At 36.2% G+C, this 14,255-nt stretch overlaps 2 protein-coding genes across 2 annotated transcripts; both read left to right on the plus strand.

Annotated features, from left to right (window-relative positions):
* The first annotated feature begins 6,660 nt into the window (after positions 1-6,660).
* Positions 6,661-7,596, plus strand: LOC113272160 (F-box/kelch-repeat protein At3g06240-like). The gene has a single exon (XM_026522051.1). The coding sequence runs from the start codon at positions 6,661-6,663 to the stop codon at positions 7,594-7,596; it is 936 nt and encodes a 311-aa protein (XP_026377836.1).
* A 2,318-nt stretch (positions 7,597-9,914) lies between these two features.
* On the plus strand, positions 9,915-13,761 carry LOC113274920 (acetyl-coenzyme A carboxylase carboxyl transferase subunit alpha, chloroplastic-like). Its single transcript, XM_026524337.1, has 10 exons — positions 9,915-10,365; positions 10,797-10,871; positions 10,958-11,065; positions 11,169-11,329; positions 11,442-11,556; positions 11,665-11,819; positions 11,908-11,959; positions 12,039-12,107; positions 12,216-12,293; positions 12,456-13,761. Exons 1-10 carry the CDS (start codon positions 10,006-10,008, stop codon positions 13,452-13,454), a joined length of 2,172 nt encoding a protein of 723 aa, XP_026380122.1. The 5' UTR covers positions 9,915-10,005; the 3' UTR covers positions 13,455-13,761.
* Positions 13,762-14,255: the final 494 nt, after the last annotated feature.

Raw genomic sequence — 14,255 nt, forward strand, 5'->3', positions numbered from 1 at the left:
ATCAAAAGCAATTGGTAATTTACAAAGATGTACCATCTTCACCTTACTGAGCGTGTTGTTTATGCTCCTTGTTCAGCCGCCATCCCATCAAATCCTAAACCTAAACTTACTGATTCAATAACAACTCTTTTATCAGTTCATAATAACCATCTTCTTCGTATTCTTGCATGAACTGAACGATTGGGAACCAAATTTAATGACCACCATTGAAATGCAAAAAGTAGTATGTGGTGACTGTAATGGTTACTTGTTTTTTCTTTCATGGAAGGGATTGCAGAGAAAAAAATGTTAAAAGAGCGTTAAGATCTGTGTTCTCACTTGATTGCTTGATTAGGAATCTTAACCCTAGTTAAGTTCAAGGGCACAACAAATATTTTTACATTTTCTGAAACGATCAATCCCTCCCTCAAATTTTGATTCCCTCCTCATAATCTTTCCAAATCCATTTTCTCCCTCCTAATAACAGGACTCAAGTTGACGGGTAACGCTACCATGGCATGAGCTTTAATGCTTGTCGGAATACCGTTTTTATTTGGATTCTTTTTTGATAAATCAGTAATTTTTTTATTGATGAAATTTCGATATTATAATGAGTTTAAGATCGAAAATACGAGAATACAAGATAACAAGAACATACGGTTTTTATTTGGATTCCGCCAGAAAATGTGAAATAACCTAACTTAAAAGCCATTAGATTTTCTTAGAAGTGTGTATGGAATTCAAAATAACTCAAAAGGTAATTTTCTTTGTTTGAACTCTTTGTTATAATGCTGCACCAACAATGAATAGTCTGAGGAACTCTTTTAATGTGAATGGCTGCTTACTTTGCAAGAAGAGTGCAGAAACAAATCAACATTTGTTTCTGTATTGTGAAATAACAAGAGAAATATGGAGCCACTTTTTTGAAGGGTTACAATCTGCGATGGGTGTTTCAGGACAGTGTCAGAAACACTATCTCGGAATGGAGGAGGAAAAAAGGTAGAAATCTAAATTTGAGAAGCAAAATATGGGACATAATACCTTTTGCAATTTGGTGGGATGTTTGGTTAGAGAGAAATGTTAGGGTGTTCAACGGCAAATACAGCTCAGTAGAGAATTTGAAGGATAGTGTGAAGTCTTTCATTTACAACTGGTGTGTGGGTGCAAACATTTAGAATCACTTTGGACATGGTTTCATTTTTACTGTTTTCTGTTTTTTCTTTTTTGGGTGCGGCAGCTGTTTTAAGCTGACTTTGTATTCTCTTTTACCATCTTCATTATTTTCTTAGTGATGGAGTGGTAGTTTTAATCTATCTTGCCCTTTTTGAGTCAAAAAAAAAAGTCATAGATTTGCCAATTCACATTTTTTTTTCTGCAGTTAGAATATCTTGAATTCACCGTAAGACTTGCTCTTATACCGCTAATCGTAATCCATCCCGTATAAATCCAAAGGAAAATCTTGCCCATTTGGGATGCTAATTATACTGTAAGCTAGGCTTTTTTTTTATACTCCCTCTGTCCTAGTTTAGGTGCCATAATAAGATTTTGCACAAAGATTAAGAAATGCAGAGAGAGTCAATTACCCTAGGCTTGTATTTAAGGTTCCTAGTTTTTAGATGTCTAATTTTTTGTTCTTTATTTGATTTTAGTCAAAGAAGTAATGGAATTCTTTTTGTTATTTACTTGATTTTAATCAAAGAATTGCAATGGAATCTCAATGGTTGTAACAGAATAACTTTCTGGGTTTTTATTTCTCTTCAAGAGAAGGAAACCAAATGGTTGAAAAACTAGTTAAAGAAGCTAAAGCATCTCTCTTGTATCAAACCTGGAAGTTCGAGATGCCAATTTTTTTGTCTCCTTTTTTAGAGTTAGTTTGTATGACTGTCAAGCATATATAAAAATAAAATGACAGCATCTAATGTAATTTCCCTTCCTGTTAATCTAGCTAATTCTTCTTTGTTTGTTTTTTTGGCAAAGAAAAGAACTTAATTTTCATTAAAAACAGAGTTTGACAACATAGTTACATGCCCAAATTGGCTATAATCTTGAGGATTATACCTAGTGTTAACATTGTTGGTGTACATAGAATTCTTGTTTCCCACTTTAGTGCTCGAGTTCCCTTTTTCATAAATAGAATTCTTGAAACATCCCCTTTTCGCGCCATCCTTTGCAGCACTTCTGGCCACGCAAACCTTCATTCCACCATCAGTTAGATTATGTATTTCTCTCCCTCCTCTACTGAAAGTGTTAGTAGTATCGAAAACTCCATAATCAGGCCCTTCCAAACTCCCTCTGCTGAAACCATTATCGCTATTTGTGTCTCCTCTATTGTTGTTATTTAGACAACCTTCATCTTCTTGTGAGAAACCTAATGTAGAACTTGTTTTATCTCTAGATAGATCCATTCTATCTATTGCTTCAAGCCAGTTCTTCATGTTTCTCTCCTCTTTATCCGACCACGACCAATCCTTCTCAAAAAGTACCCTAAGTCTAAACATTTCCATCAGTACTACATTTACTTCTAGGGTATTACTTATGTTTACTTCAAAAGATCTAAACTTGTTAAAACACCTACTGAAATTCTTATCTAGCATATACATATTCATATATTTACTTTTGTGTAGAGTCACCAGAGGAATCTTTCATCTGCCAGGACACTGCGACACTTTTGCTTTTTATATCAGCTAACCATTGCATCACAAAAATCATGGTCTTCTCCGTGTCTTTGATGTCTACACCTTGTGGTGCACTGATGCACCTTGCGCTCCTGAACTTGCCCGTATGATCTGTGGCAAACATAATTATATAATCATTAATATAATTTTTGTTGTGAAACACAATAAGCCTGCCATTGTTTTCCTTCTTCAAAATCAGTTTTCTTAGTAACCTCCTTCTTAGCTTCCATTATATGTGTCATAATCTGAAATAATGTGTACTTGTAATTTGGTTTACTTCCATTAAACATAGATTCACACCTAGTTTTCCAAACAAACCACATAGTGATAGCACAAATATTTTCCCATCTAACATCATCATGATAACCTTTTTTACGTTTTTGTTTAAACCATGTTCTGATCCAGTTATGAATGGTGTTACTTTTCATTTTCATACCATTAGTTTTATAAGGTAAGTGTTTCCAAACATTTTTGACAAAATCACAGTTCATGAATATATGATTTACACTTTCAACAAACCCATTACAAAGACAACATGTAGTATTTATATCAGTCAAAATTTTACTGATTGTTTCCTCACAGGGCGAATATCATGTAAACGCTTCGACAAGAAAACTTTAATTGTCGGCATCACTACCATTTTCCACATTCTCTTCCAAGTGCTAAACATCAGAGGTGCTTGGCCTCTAATCAGTGTCCACGCTAAGTTGTTTGTATAAGGACTTAACAGAAAATTCCCCATCATTAGTCAGACTCCACCTGAGTCTATCCTTTTTGTTAGCATTAATCTTTATTTTAAATATTTTTTTGTACCGTTTCATCATCAAAGCACAATTTAAGCTTATTAACATCCCAGTCAGTGGCTTCTTCATTATAGAGATCACAGATTTTAACTAAACCTTGATCCCCGAAATAATCTAGAGTTTGGAAAGTATTGTCTTCATCTGGTATCCACTTATGAATTAGGATATCAATATCCTTTCCATTATTAACTTACCCATAACTATATTTTCTAAGATTCTGAAAACTTTTTGCTATTCCTTTCCACAACCAAGAATCAGTTACTTTGGTTTTAAAATTTTCATCAAGAATGTCATCATTTGGAAGATATTTTAGTTTAAATATAATTGCCCACATAGACTCAGGGTAAGACACCAGTCTCCACCCTATCCTAGTTATCATAGCCTCATTCATTATTTCAATATTTCTCAAACCTAGACCCCCCTTCTAACTTGGTTTTACAAATCAAACGCCAACCTTTCAGGTATAACCCTTTAGATTTGCCATCCTTTTTACCCCAGAAAAAATCCCTCTGGAAAGCAGAATTTTTTGTTTAACGTGTATTTTGGAATTCGAAAACAATTCATTTAGTAATTTGGAATCATTTCAATCACAGTTTTGGCTAAGACACCTCTACCAGCAACAGATAAATTTATGCATTTCCATCCTTTTAACATACTAGCTATTTTTTCAACAATTGGTTCAAAACAAACAATTTTCGAAGTATTGGTAAACAACAAAGACCCCGTGTATTTATCATTCGAAGTATTGGTAAACAATTTTCTAGTTAATTCTGCAATCGATGGTAATTCGACTTCTTGGCAGGTTTGTAACAAAAGTTCTATCTCTTGGTTAGTCTAGCCTCCTTGTATTTGTGTTTTTGTCATCATTAGACCCATTCCTATGCATATGCCAAACACTGATTTTTGGCATATATGCACCCACTATGAGTATGCCAAACTGCCAAACTCATATGTCTATATGCCAGGAATAACATATGGGCATACACGATAGAGTTTCCAGCGAACGATAGAGTGTCCATCGCTCGATGGTCAAGCCAGCGCTCGATGTTCTTTAGGGCGCCAGCGCTAGTCAAGCAATCGCTCGTGTCTCTGATCATCGCTTATCAGATCTTCATCCAACGGGTACTATTTTTCACCTCTATAAATACCAAATTTCAATCTCATTTCAACTCACACCAGAATTTCTAAACCTCTATAGAATTTTTCAATCTCCAATTATTTTCATCACTCTTCCAATTCCTCAGAGAGTGTGGCTGATAATATGAGCGTTGCTGAGTTTGTTGAGTTCGTAGCAAACCAACGTACTGACTCAAATCGAAGAGTTGTTGATCGTGTCAATGTGGATAATGAAATTAGGAGAAGTCAAATTAGATTGAGAAATCAAAATAGGAGAAGTCAAAATAGGAGAAGTCGAATAAGGCGGAAAACAAAATTCACTGTTGCGGAAGATGAATGTATTTGCAGGAATTATATTTCTTCTATTGAGGATGCTATATTCTGAAATGCATTACATCTCGAAACATTATGGCAAATGATTTTTGAGAAATTTCAAGAACAAACAGTGAATCTCAACAATCGTGATGTTTCAAAGTTGATTCAACGCTTCAGTACAATCAATAAGGAAGTTACTAGGTTTGTTGCTTTACTTCATCAAGAAGGTCCAAATTTCAACAAAGGTGTCGTGCGGATGGTGCAACTGTGATGGAACTTCGACGTAGGTGTCGTGCAGAATATCGTCGCAGCTACGAAAAAGACTTCCAATTTGAAAATTGTTTCGACATTTTAAAATATTTGCCTAAATATTGTCCAATATTTATGTTTTAATTTCTCGATTGTCCACTTAAGTATTTAAATTGTCTAAGTATTAGTTTAAGTTCTTATGTTTTAATTTGAAACTTGTCTAAGTATTAGGTTTTAATATTTGTTTAAATGTATCTCTAATTAAAATGTAAGATTGGATTAAGAACAAAATTAAGCTTAATTTTCAACATTACTCGTCAAATTTTCAAATTCATTAAACTTCGATATAATCATTAAATAGCATTTTTTACAAGACATAAAACTAGACAATAATATTTTGAAATATAGACGTTGAAAATAAAAATTTGGGACAATGTTCTTCATCTTGTTAATCTTCTTCGTTTCACCAAATTTCCTCACTGCGCTCATGAACGGATTCTCCTTTGTTTATCTTCTTCTCTGGCTTCAAATTTGTTTTCCCTTGATTTTCCTTGCCTCGAACTTTTCTTTGCCTTTTCTTAGTTGCGGTTTTGACTTGGTTGATATCCAAAACTTGGAGACTTCTTTGCTTCTTACTTATTTCTTTATAACTATCACATATCTTCTTAACGGCACCTTCAAGCACTACTCCCGAAAAATCAAGTTGTGTTGCCGGATCAAGTTGTATTTGAAATTGTGACATTTGAGAAATTTCAAAAATAAGTAAATTAGATTTAGAAATAGAGAAATTTAGATTAAGAAAAAGAAAATTAGAAAAAAAATTGTGTAAAAAATTTTTTGGGTAAACTTCTGAGTTTGAAAATTACCTATTTATAGCGATAAAGAGCTAGTCGTTGGCGCTAGAGATAAAATAGAGTGATATTAAGAATAACGTCAGTGATAAAGACTTTATCGCTGGCGTTATAAAGAATATCGATCGCTAGAAACTCTGTCGCTCAGTGATTTTCCCATACTGGCACAACTCGTTTGCGATGCCACCTGATATGCCAAACAACATTTTTTTGCCATACCCATAGAAATAGGCCTTACGAGTTTATTCTCAATGCATGTCAAAAGAAAAAAGAATCTTTTCATTTCCAGCTTTACACTTTCTGCGTACACGGTATACCACAATTTCCTCCGGTTTCCATCACTAAATTCTCAAACCCTAACAAGTTTTTCTGTCCCTCTCTCTAAAGATCAAAAGGGTTTGATGGACTATTTCAAGTTTCTCCCCGTGGAGATTACGTTACACATATTAACTCGAGTCCCAACGGAATCGGCTCTTCAATGCAAATCAGTAAGCAAAACTTGGAGAAATGTTATTGGCCATCCATCATTCTCCAAAATGGACTTCAATCATCATAATCAAGCTGATAACGATTCCGGTGAGTTGAGTTTCTTTGCTTTAACTTATAAGATTGAGCTTGTATCTGGAAAGTATGAACTTGGTATTCCTAGATATCACTATTTTGTTGAATATAATGAGAAGCATGAATCAACACCTATTGAGAGAATTAGAAGTTCATTCCACCGTTCCGTTTAATTGTTTTGTTGGTTCACTGAATGGTTTGATCTGTCTTGTCGGAAACCCAACTGAAGAACAACCTCATGAACCTATTTATATCTTTAACCCTGTCATTAAAGAATATGTCATGCTTCCAGAAATCAACACAAATTATTCTTATGATGTTTTCTGGACAAGTGGATTTGGTTATGTTTCTGCAACCAATGAGTACAAAGTGGTAAAAATATATATATCGAAGACCAAGGTTGTTAAAGTCTGCATATACACTCTTGGTAGTGGTAATGGATGGAGAAACCTAGGAGATTTCAATCCGTCTTTCGCCCCGTCTCCTTGGGCACAAGGTGTTTTTGCCAATGGAGCTCTACATTGGATGGGCGTTGAATTAGATATGATTGTGACTTTCAATTTGGCCGAGGAAAAGTTTTGCCAACATCTTTCACCACCTCCTTCGTCACCGGACGATTGGCCTTTTAATAGAATAGGGGTTCTGGATGGATTTTGGTTTTTTGATAATTTTCTAACAATCGAAGAAGACCCTTATTATGACATATGGCTTTCAAAAAGGAAGAATGATGATCATGATATGAAAGTGGGAGAGAAACATCTGTCTCCGGGTTGGAGTAAAGAGTTTCGGGTTGATGATAATGAATTACTAGCCGTTACGAAGAGTGGAGTTGTTTTAACATACACTGATAACTCTCTCAACATTTACAACACAAAAGCTTCAACCTCGAAAAGGCTTGTGGAATTTAAGGAACGGATTCGGACAGTATTCCCTCACAAGAACACCTTAGTGTCACTGAAAGAATTAGGGGAAGAAGGTACGAAGATAATGGAGTTCATTGAAATTGAGGAGACCGAAAGCCTTGATCAGCCTTTGAAGCAGCAATAGGAGGATGAGATCCCTGATTACATACTTATAATCTGGCCAGGTAATCTTCGCTTGAGTTTCACTTTGAAGTTGGATAGGGTAACATTTGTGTGAACTTAAATGATGCTGGCATTGTCTTAGTGAGCAATGTATTCGAGACTACTTTTATCAATTTTATGGGAGTGTTTTTTACTTTCTTATTCGAGGCTATCATGCTTTGTTAACTCTGCTTGGTTTTCATGACTTGACCTTATTTCAATGGGAGAATGAGATGCTACCTTTTTGATAACTTATTTTGTTGATGCATGGGAGTCGAATAAGTAAAATGCAGGCACAATTGCGGAAAGTGAGAGCTGACTCAATAGTACGAGGGAATGTATTTACATCTTATCTCTTAATACTATTCGGGAAATTATAAATAGTTTTAGTCCAAATTTATAGTTTTCAGAAAAAAAATTTGTCTACTGTTCCAAATTCAATTAGCCACCACTAGCTCAGTTGCATTTACTATTTCTTCCAAAAATACTAGCGTACAGTAATTTATTAGTTCCTCCTCCATAAATTCGTTGAATTATGTTGCGTCAAACATGACTCACTTGGACCTTATTTCCTTTTTCCGGATGACACCCTTTGTGCATATACGACTGTCTGACAATCTGATAGGAATGCAAGGCCCTCAGTAGTTATGAAGAGAGTTGAAATGGTGATATGGAGAATCGACATTTCTTATGAGCATTTGCCTCATGTAAAATTATCTTATATGCTTTACCAAGATTCAGATTCATGATTTGCTCATTTAATGAAACACATGACCAGATGTAGCAGGTAATGTGTTGACTGATAAAATGTAGTCATTGCATGGCGTAACCCTTGGACTACTTGCTGCACTGGTGGTATATAATACCCTGCACTTTGTAGTTGCGTTTCGGGAAACAATTGTGAACAAGAGGCACTATTTACTTCTCACTTCTATTAAACTCACTGCAAGGAACACAGCTTTTTTAGTATGACCATTAGGGATATGCACCGTTTCCTCCATGGTTTAACAGCATCCTTCCTGATTGCAGAACGACTATCTCCAATGTGTCAAGCGGAAGAAGATTTGAAGATAATGGGGTTGATTGAACCCGAGGTGACAGAAAGCCATGATCAGCCTTTCAACCAGTTGTAGGAGGATGAGGCCCTGGATACCTAGTTATAAACTGGTCAGGTTATCTTCGTTGTTGTTGACATTGTCTTAGTGAGTAATATGTCGAGACTACTAAGACAATGAGATATTCCGGTTAAAAATGTTGAACGTGTTGGACAGATGACTCATAGTGTTGAACGTGTCTCATTTCGTGTCTTTTAAAACCATTTAATTTTCTCCATCTGCAACGGCGTAAGATATTCCGGTTTAAAATGCCGACTCATAGTGTTGTCAGCTAGCCATGATTAGAACGTTTTAACCATCTTGAGCTCTCAGGTGAGTTTTTATTTTTGAAGCTCTCTGAGGAGAGTGAAAGTCACCTGACTTCATGATTCTCAACTCTTCTAATACTTTACACCATCAGACATGTAGTGATTTTAAGCCAACTATGTTTGCAAGATTAACCAGTATCAATTATGATGATGGTAAAAAAGGAGACAGTATGAAGGATAGGGGCCCTGGATATTGCTTATTGCACAACCGTTTTGTACTTTGGGACTACTCCCTAACTTTTGTAGAGCAAGGCCAGTCTGTATTCTGGTCCGAAATAATTCAGCAGCTTTAAATTTCCATTTCACAATGACATGGTCCATCTTCAGTCTCCCAATTACAGATGCAAACCCACATTAGTCGGAACTTCTCCGGTGTTAAGACAATGCAAATCCCGCCGAACTTTTCAAGGAATTCTCCGACCATGCCCATTTTCCACAACTTCGATGGGAATCCCTTGGAGGGTTCTGGTTGACGTCTAATGACAACAACTTGGAATCCAACATCCAACCACAACTTCTCTGCATCAGTCAGCTCTCCCAGGACAACCATTGCCAAGCCTGTACCCGCTACACCATTTTTAGGGCCGGGTCAGGCCCAACTCGTCACTTTAATCTTTAATCTTTTGGGCGTGCTTGCTTCTATGACATCACCTAATATTGAAAGATTAAAAGTTGGAGTCAAATTTTGTACATGACACCTCAATCCATGGTCAGATAATTTTGTACATATAGTCCATCCCCTCTAAATCCAAGGAAAATCTTGCCCACTTGGGTTGCCAATTATGCTGCGACATCTAAATCCAAAATTTATTTCCCTTTTGACAAAGTTCCCAGAAAATTTTTTTTTTTTTTTTTTCTTTCTTTTCTCTTCTCTTATCCAATCAAAGAAACTGGTAAGATAGAGAGAGTTCTGTCATTCTGTGACACTTATGTGATTCTGAACTTAAAACCCAAAACCCACCATTCATAATGAGTTCATTGTCCGTTCAAGGTGGAATTTCAGTAAAAGAAGTTCAGAATTTCAGTTTATTGAGACAAGATTTTTTTGTTTCTGAATTACTTAATATTTCATTCAACAGAATCATAACAACAAGAAGAAGAAGTAATGGGGTGCTATTGATTAATAGAGCTTCAAAGGCTAGACAATTGAGTGTGTTAGCTAAAGCAGGGAAGACAAAACATGAATATCCATGGCCAGATAATTTTGACCCAGATATCAAGAACACTTTACCTTATCTTTCTCATTTCAAAAAACTTTCTGAAAAACCTAAACAAGTTACACTTGGTTTTGAGAAACCTCTTGTTGATCTTGACCAACAGATAAATGAGGTAACAAAATTTTCTTTGAATTGCTTTAGATTTTTGGTATTACTTGTTATTTGATTTCACTTGGTTGTGTAATTGTCATGTTCACTTGAACTGGGTTCATGTGCAATTCCAATGTTTCATCCCACAAGCCAGGCTAGTAATCCCTAAATGTCATCTTGGGCTGTATTGTTTGAAATTTTGATTACCATTAGAATGCTGCAATCCCTAAATGTCATCGTGGGTTTTCAAGAATTGGCAAAGTTGAATTCTTATATGTTATCTTGTACTGGTTGATAATGTAAAGAAGGCGTGCAATGGTTCGAAAAATGTAGTCTTCTGTATAATTTATAGTCAATGTTTATGCACCACGCCACCGCTTCAATTTCATTGTTATTTGACATGCAATTTACCAAGATTATTTGGTGTCGTAATCAATTTACTTATTTTTATAGGTTCGCAAGATGGCTGATGAAACTGGTTTAGATTTCAGTGACCAAATTAGTTTGTTGGAGAAAAAGTATCAGCAGGTGAATTCGTCATCCTTTCCTAGTAAATGTTAGTATTTCCATTATGTCGTGGTAGTGTTTCAATTTTTGATCACTTGGGTTTGCAGGCTCTGAAAGAACTATACAAACATCTTACTCCTATTCAACGGCTTAGTATAGCTCGGCATCCTAACAGACCAACAGTTCTTGACCACGTACTTAACATCACAGACAAGGTAAATTCCGGTTTCCCGTGTTTCACATGAGTATAATTTCATCCAATTAATGAAGACTGTGTGAAGTAAAATCTTGTTAGTCTTTGTTTCTCTTTTTTATAAGTGGGTGGAGCTCCATGGAGATCGTGCAGGCTATGATGACCCAGCCATTGTTACTGGGATTGGAAGCATGGATGGTAAAAGCTACATGTTCATAGGACATCAGAAAGGTCGAAACACGAAGGAGAACATATCCCGAAACTTTGGAATGCCAACCCCACATGGGTATGTTCTCTATTGTTCTCAATTAGACGCATTCTAGACTTGCTTTGATATTTTGAAGGCCAACACTAATTGAGCTAAACTAAGCTAATTGGAAACTTTGCCTATGGAGCAGCTATCGAAAGGCTCTTCGCATGATGAAATATGCTGATCACCATGGGCTTCCCATCATTACGTTCATTGACACACCAGGGGCATTCGCTGACCTCAAATCTGAAGAACTTGGTCAGGTGGGTATCGAACTATACTTCTTATGTTACAGATATTACTGAGATCCTTGATATAGTGTACTGCTGATGTGGTCTAATTCATAAATTAGATGTTTACTTTATATGCAGGGAGAAGCAATAGCTTATAATCTAAGGGCTATGTTTGGATTTAAAGTTCCAATAATTGCAGTTGTAACGGGTGAAGGTGGTTCTGGTGGTGCACTTGCCATTGGCTGTGCCAATAAGCTGTTCATGCTTGAAAATTCTGCTTTTTACTGTGCTAGGTGATTTTCAAACTTATCCATATGAGAAGTATAAATATGTAAGAGTGTGAACCATCTTTTAGTAAAACATGATATCTCTTGTTGTCAGTCCTGAAGCATGTGCTGCAATTTTGTGGAAATCTTCCCAAGCAGCTCCAAAGGTAGTGCTAACCTTCCTTGATAACTTGTGATTTTGATTGGTCGCTGTCTCTCTTCGATTATCTGAGAAAACATGTTTAGGCAGCAGAGAAACTAAGAATAACGGCTGAAGAACATGTCAGGCTCGGGATTGCTGATGGTATCATTCCTGTAAGCTCATTTATCTTCTCTATTTGCTTTCCATTATATATTAGTATGTTTTCAACCATGAAAGTATCTTTTGATCTAGAGAGCTTTTGAAAATGGAATATCTCACAGGAACCTCTCGGTGGTGCTCACACGGATCCTGAATGGACTTCTCAGCAGATTAAGCTTACTATTAAGCAAACTATGGAGGTAATAAGCTTTCTTCAGTTGGGCAACAAGAAATTCATTCCTATTTATTCTAGTTACATTACATCTGACTTTCTAATGGGAGCTTTGGTGCACACTTAAAATTGTTTGACGAAAGCTATGTCATTTCTGTACTTGTAACTAAAACTATCCTTTAAAAGCCAGGAATTAGGAAGGATGGACACAGAAGAGTTGCTCCACCACAGGATGATGAAATTTCGAAAAATCGGAGGAATCCAGGAAGGTGGCATAGTAGAGCCAGAGAGGAAGCGCAACATGAAACCATCTGACAGGGACAATTCATCAATGTATTCTGGTATCGAATCTGAGATAGAGAATCTCAAGAAGAAGATCCTGGAAACAAAAGGATCGTCAGATGCAATGACAATCGAGGCAATTGAGAAACTCAAGAAAGATGTAGACCAGGAAATGACCAATGCTTTTATCTCCATGGGTTTGCAAGAGAAGCTCCTGAATCTTAAGATGGAGTTGTCGAAAGAATCAGATAATGCAACTAACCAGCCACTAAACAGTGCGTTAAAGGAGAAGGTGGAGAAGCTAATGCGAGAATTTAACCATAATTTGGCACAGCCTGGAGCTTATCCTGAATTGAAACAGAAGCTCAAAAAGCTAAACACGGTTAATAATCTTGTTAAGAAAAAGGAAAAGGGTGAACAATTGAAGAAAGATATCAACCAAAAAGCTGAAGTGAATGCAATAATGGAGACATTGAAAAATGCAAAGCAAAGAATAGAAAAAGGAGAAGCTGTAGACAAGAATCTGTCAGATGAAGTTGAGAGAGCAAAGGAAGAACTGAAGAATGTACTGAAGTCAGCTAATTTGGAAATTATCGGTATGGGTATGAGAAAGAGACCGAGTATGGATCCAAATTCAGAAGAGAAAGTACTAATGGAAGTTAACAAAGGGATTGGGGAAGCGATTGTGAAGGCAGCTAATGTTGCAGGCTTGCGGGACAAAATAGAGGAGCTCAAGAAAGAGATTGCAAAGAACCCGAGTTCAGCAAGAGTAAAAGAGTTAGAAACAGAAATCAAAGAAGGAATTGCTTCTTCTATGGATGTAAGTACATTGAAGGAGAAAGTCGAGAATCTTAGAGTTGAAGCAATAAAAAAGATGGAGAAAGGAGCAGAAAATGGTAGAAGCTGAGAAGAAAACCGGGGTAAAAACTGCGATTCCTTCATCAACTTATTCTCAGAGCCGTCTTATGGGCTAGGCCAGCTGGGCTGTTGTTTAGAGCCTCAAATTGTTAGGGCCCCAAAATAATGTTTCTTACAGTTTTGTTTTTGTCTGTTTTTTTTTTTTTTTTTTTACCATATATTTTAGTGCTCCGACATAGTGTGGACGATTGTTCTTGTTGATAAGTCATGATGTTATTGAAAGCGGTTTGTTTTGTCACCACTCCATACAACTTCCCAATTCCGTTTAGCCAGTATTTTATCTTCTATAAACTTTTATGTAACATCCTATTCATTACGTTAAATGATTCTCTTCAAACTAATTTAAATATCCTCATTTCATGTAAAGTCATTCAAAATATGACGAATACCACGAGGGTATGATCAAAATTTAACAAAGAAATTATGCATGGGTGTATTATCCTTATCTCAATGGAGTTTCCAGTTACATATTATCTTAGAAAGCACGTATTATACTCATGGAGTCTCCAATTACATATTGTCTTAGAAAGCACGTATTTTATGTTCTCAAAACATAGTTTCAAAAAATCTTTGTTAACTTCTGTCTACTGCCTGATTTGCTAGTGGATCCGCCGCCTAGTTGGCCTCCCTATAGATGTAGTGGATTTTATGATGCGGAATGGATTGCAGTAGGTCTGTCATATGTCGCAAATACCATGGTGTCTCGATTTGTCTGGTGATGAAATTGACTAGGTTTTGTGATTCAGACTTTTGCCTATTTTATATATGTTGTTGTTTTGACCCTATAAGA

This window comes from Papaver somniferum, chromosome 4 (assembly GCF_003573695.1).
Source record: "Papaver somniferum cultivar HN1 chromosome 4, ASM357369v1, whole genome shotgun sequence".
Lineage (NCBI taxonomy): Eukaryota > Viridiplantae > Streptophyta > Magnoliopsida > Ranunculales > Papaveraceae > Papaver > Papaver somniferum.

Bases quoted from the DNA above. Each gene is read 5' to 3' on its own strand.
- LOC113272160 (XM_026522051.1), top strand. From the start codon at position 6,661: ATGAGAAGCATGAATCAACACCTATTGAGAGAATTAGAAGTTCATTCC.
- LOC113274920 (XM_026524337.1), top strand. From the start codon at position 10,006: ATGAGTTCATTGTCCGTTCAAGGTGGAATTTCAGTAAAAGAAGTTCAG. The intron at 10,366-10,796 runs GTAACAAAATTT...TTATTTTTATAG, and splicing joins TTGACCAACAGATAAATGAG to GTTCGCAAGATGGCTGATGA. The intron at 10,872-10,957 runs GTGAATTCGTCA...TTGGGTTTGCAG, and splicing joins TGGAGAAAAAGTATCAGCAG to GCTCTGAAAGAACTATACAA.